The following is a 4,771-nucleotide window of genomic DNA, read 5'->3' on the forward strand; positions in this document are numbered from 1 at the left end:
AGGACTGAATGCATCATGGTGGAAAAGCAGGCAACAGAATCCATGTCACAGACAGTCCGTGCTCCCCTTACTAGTGCACCCATAAGCAGACTAAGCTGCCCTTCAGCTACTCTCTAAAGTGGAAGGCAGACCACTCTCATCCCAGAGCATCCCAGGGAGAGATTTGGACTCTAGTTCTGATATGTAAATGTGGGTGAGTGGGGTTTATCTAGAGGTGTGAACAATCTAAAGATTCAGCTTTTCGTGGGGAGAGGAAGAAGGAGGCATTTTATGTTTATCAATAATATGAACATGAATGGAAGTTGCATCTACTCCAGACTGGCATTGAAAGGCATGTCACATTTCACCTAAAGGTTGGCTACAACACCCTACAAGCTGAGGTTATACTGTAATTATGGGATGGGAAGATGTATTTCATTATACTATATATACATTATATTATATACACACATTCATTAAACAGTGAAGGCTTGTCAAAAGCTCTCCAGCATGTGTGTGTACATATGCTTTATTTTATAACTAATAGGTTAATATGTCTATATGCTTTATTTTACTACCTTAGCAACAAGGCAAACCAGTACTCTATTCCTCAGTGTTTGCAAAAGGGATCAGGGAACCCAAAAGAACACTGTTCCCACAAATATACAATGAAGTCAGATCATTTCACCAAAGCTTTTTATTTTTTATTAAGGTAAGTCTCTAGTCCTCTTGATTGTCCTACCTTCCCCTCCCAAATGCTGAGATTATAGGCTTGTGTCACCTCACCGGGTTTAAGCAACACTTGAACCCAGGACCTTGTGCATTCTGATTAACTCTACCTAATGGCTGCATCACCAGCCATACAATACACACTTGGAATAAAGGAAACATTGGTGTGAGAGTCACCTCAGGAACGCTTATTCACTGAGGTTTCTATTTCCCAGATGGTTTCCATGCTCAGTAGTCAGCTCTCCTGTTGCACTACCTACTGATTAGCATCTGAAGCCGGCATCTGATCTAACCCAGAGACAGACAGGATTTCTGATTCCTCAGCTGTCGATGCTGAGCCTTTTCGATGAGCATACACAGTGCTGATACCTTGCGTTCAAACCTATATAATTAAACATTTATACCTACAGTTGTTATCATGTGAGTTAATGTTTAATCAAAGTGCCTTGTCACAGTCCTGGGTTTGATATGAGCAAAATGTACATACGAAAGTGCTTCTTGCTTCTGTAGTTCAAGGGAGTGATCAGACCCATGACTTCAACATTATATTTAGTTGGTGGCATTATTCTTAATGAAATAGATAGACAGAGCAGGTATCCTAGCATCCCAGATGGCCTGGATGCTAATGTTATAATTAAATAACTTTTTAGCTTATTAGAAGATTCTGTTATTTCTTCAATGAACCACAAATAATAATATACATTCTGAAACATTTTCAGTGAGTTATTAATTTTTATTCAAAAATATTGTGTTCCTGTAAGCTTATACCAAGACATTTATCCTGAGAGATTTCAAGACATAACATCACAGCAGGGAGTTAAAAGGGAAAATGGAGATAGGGTTTAGGTTTTGAAGAACTGTAGTAAAACATCAGAGTCCTCAGAGAGATGAAAAGGAAATCATTTTGGAAGTTAGTTAAAAAGTTGCCTGCTCTGTGATTGCCGAAGCTCTACTGTAGGAAAGAGGAAAACTTAAGATTATAAAGGAGAAACATTTGTGGTCTGGGCATGACACAGGCCAGGAGGAGGTATAAAACATAGATGGCTGAACCTCCACTTCTACAGCGATCACAGACTGGAGTTACATGGAATTTTGAGTTGAGTTTAGTAATAGTTGTGTCAAAGCCTGAAGGTGCTCAGTCGGCATATTATGGGATGTAGAAGCTGGGAAGAGATGTTTGGGTCTCGAACCTTCAGAGTATGGTGCATTTTCCACCTCCTTGCCTATGCTTGATGCTGTTAATCTCTTGCTGAAGTTTCCTGCTCTCGTTCTGGAATCCTTCCTTGAGAAATCGTTCTTGTTCCTAAAAGAAAAATGAAGGCTGAACTCACACAGTGTCCCACAGACTCCCCTCGGTAGTTACACTGAAACCGGTGGGGGCGGGGAGGTTGGTGTTTGAGACATGTTGTTAGACAGTTCCTAAAACACTAGTGGCCTATGACCCTCAGGTCCAATTCGATAGTCCTTTGGCTCATGTAAAACAACATTTTCTATAAAATCAGCACCAGTTTGCCTTTGGTTTCTTGCCTCATCTCTGAGCTGTGTGGTGTGGCCTCTCAAACACATGTATGAAGGTGATAAAGATGGGCTCAAAGAAAATGGAAGGCTACTACTTGATGTACAATCAAGACAAGGGTTCAATCAAGGAATTAGAAACATGCCCAAAATTTTGACAGAAATATATTGAAGCAGCTGGGGTCTGCGGTCCTCACAGGATAGTCTGGCCCACCATGGAGAACTCAGCACCATTGCAGAAGAATGAAGAGTACTGCAATTCAGCTATTTAATCCATGCGCTTGAGTATGTCGACGGCGAGGGACTTTCATTATTCATTAGGAAGCCTCTAGAGACAAGGTCACATTGGGTGTCAGAAGTGAAATCCCCCTGGGCTCCATTCAGTAGAGAAAATAAGGTGTTATTGTATCAGTAACACCTCATGAAACATCAGTTACATCTCATGAAACTGCAGTGTCCCTATCTACAACGTACACACAAAATAACAGTCTAGATTTATTAAATGGAAATAAGTAGGAGATACTTAAGCAGCACCGAGCAATTCCTGGCCTAATAAAAGGTTTCACCCAGCCATAAACAGCTTTTTCCCACTAGACAGGGCTGGAGATAAGCAGTGAGGGAATGAAAATGCATCAGAGTGCCTGAACTATTTACTGCATCACAGAGGTCTTTATTGTGAAGGTCTTACTTCACAACCCGGGCTGACTCTGAACTAGTCATCCTCCTGCCTCAGCCTGCTGCTAAACTCACATTTTGGTTTTCTTGCTTGATTTTTAGATTCAGTCATATTATTTTAAGTGCATGAGTATTTTGCTTGTGGTGTGTGTAAATGTACCATCTATGTGCCGTGCCTGGGCCTGCAGAGGCTAGAAGAGAGGGTCCAATATCTGGAGCTGGAGTTATGGACTGTTGTATGTCACTGTGTGGGTGTTGGGAACCAGTTCTCCGTCCACTGCAAGGGCAATAAATGCTTGTAGTGTTTCCAGCCCCATGATACACTTGTTTTGATTGGGGCACAGGAACAGACTAAGAGAATCTGGTCAATTACCTGAAGTTTAAGGGCTATGATTCTTTCCTGTTCTGCTAATAACTGTTCCTGGTCCTGCTGCATCTTCTCCGTGAGCTGTCTCACATGCTCCTGGTAACTCTTTTCCTTCTGCTCCATCATCAGCTCATATTCCTTTTGCTTTTCTGCTAACTCTCTATTTGCAGCTTCAGCAGCTTCAGCCTTTATCCGCTCCGCTGAGGAGGAAAATTGAAAGAATACGAAGATTAAATTTTATGAGTTGCTTTTGCTTCTTGTTTCCTCTAAACTTTTTTTCTTGTCTGTGATAAAATCTCTTGTGGAAAGTTTTGTACAGAATAACCAGTTAATAAGGAAACAGATGACTGTATGTACCAGTTTTAAAGCACACCATGAATGATGCTTGTGGTTCTTTCCCCACAGTGGTCCATATGGACCAATACTGCTAAATGTGTCAAGAGCTCACACATCTGGAGTCTCTTCAGCAGCTCTCACCTTCAACCTCCTTTGCTGCTTCCGTGAGTGACTGATCTGCCTGTAGAAGAGTTTCAGCCACATTGTCCTTGGACTGTAAGTACTTTTTCAGCATCTCTTCTGCCTAGTTGTATAGAATAAGTTGAAGACAAACCAACCAGTCCGTTAAAGTGACATTGATGTTACCAGCTATGCAGCAATTCAAAGAGCTTCTTAAGTTTAATCAACCTAAAACTGACTTAGCGACCATTCCACCCCAAATCCTATTCTCTCATAGTCATATCTTTTAACATCTCATGACTCTTAAAGTAGTGGTATCTTTGATCTCTTATCTGCTTTGTACATCTCATATGTAACTATGAGCTGATCATGTTGGGTTTAGCCTAAAAAAAAGAAATGTTGCCTCAGCCTTTTGCTTGTCATCTGTTGCATCTAGATCTCACAACCCCAGACTTGCCTCTGCTCCAACTACTGCTCCGGACCATTTATCTCAGAGTATCCAGAGTATCCAGTATTCTGGGATGGTCATATTACTCCAGTGTTCAAAGATGACTATACAGCTCATCCAAATGAGCATAAGCATTTTTTTAGTGTCCCTCAGGATGTTCCTTGTCTAGATCATGATTTTCTTTATCTCTCACTAATCTCTACTTTGCCCACCAACTCCCAGAACATCAGGTCTCTAGCTACACCTGAAATACACATTTTATTTACTCTTTTGGACTATTGCTCTTGCTTGAAATTTCTGTTTCCTACATGGCCACACATTGTTCCTTCTAATGTCTTTGAATGATTTGCTATGCCTCTGCCTCATGGTCTATCAAAAAAGTAAATTATAGTATCTGGGATATCCAAATGATTAAATTCTTGTGAAAGACATATAATCAGAAAAGTGTCATGGTGTGTCTTAGAAATCTTAAGAGGAGTTGATGCACCATTCTTTTGTCCTTTCGTCCCTCCTTTTTGTTTCAAGGTATAAAGCTGAAGTAGAGCCTGACTTTCTAGCAGCTACCATAGAGCATGGATGCAGCCTGGAGATGTAGTCGCTGG

At 40.9% G+C, this 4,771-nt stretch overlaps 1 protein-coding gene across 1 annotated transcript; it reads right to left on the minus strand.

Moving 5' to 3' along the window:
• Nucleotides 1–1,420: 1,420 nt before the first annotated feature.
• Nucleotides 1,421–4,319, minus strand: LOC129674367 (guanylate-binding protein 2-like). Its single transcript, XM_055604337.1, has 3 exons — nucleotides 3,743–4,319; nucleotides 3,272–3,465; nucleotides 1,421–2,011 (listed from the first exon to the last, which is right to left on the minus strand). Exons 1-3 carry the CDS (start codon nucleotides 3,834–3,836, stop codon nucleotides 1,901–1,903), a joined length of 399 nt encoding a protein of 132 aa, XP_055460312.1. The 5' UTR covers nucleotides 3,837–4,319; the 3' UTR covers nucleotides 1,421–1,900.
• Nucleotides 4,320–4,771: the final 452 nt, after the last annotated feature.

This window comes from Psammomys obesus, unplaced genomic scaffold (assembly GCF_907164565.1).
Source record: "Psammomys obesus unplaced genomic scaffold, mPsaObe1.curated_primary_1811, whole genome shotgun sequence".
NCBI lineage: Eukaryota > Metazoa > Chordata > Mammalia > Rodentia > Muridae > Psammomys > Psammomys obesus.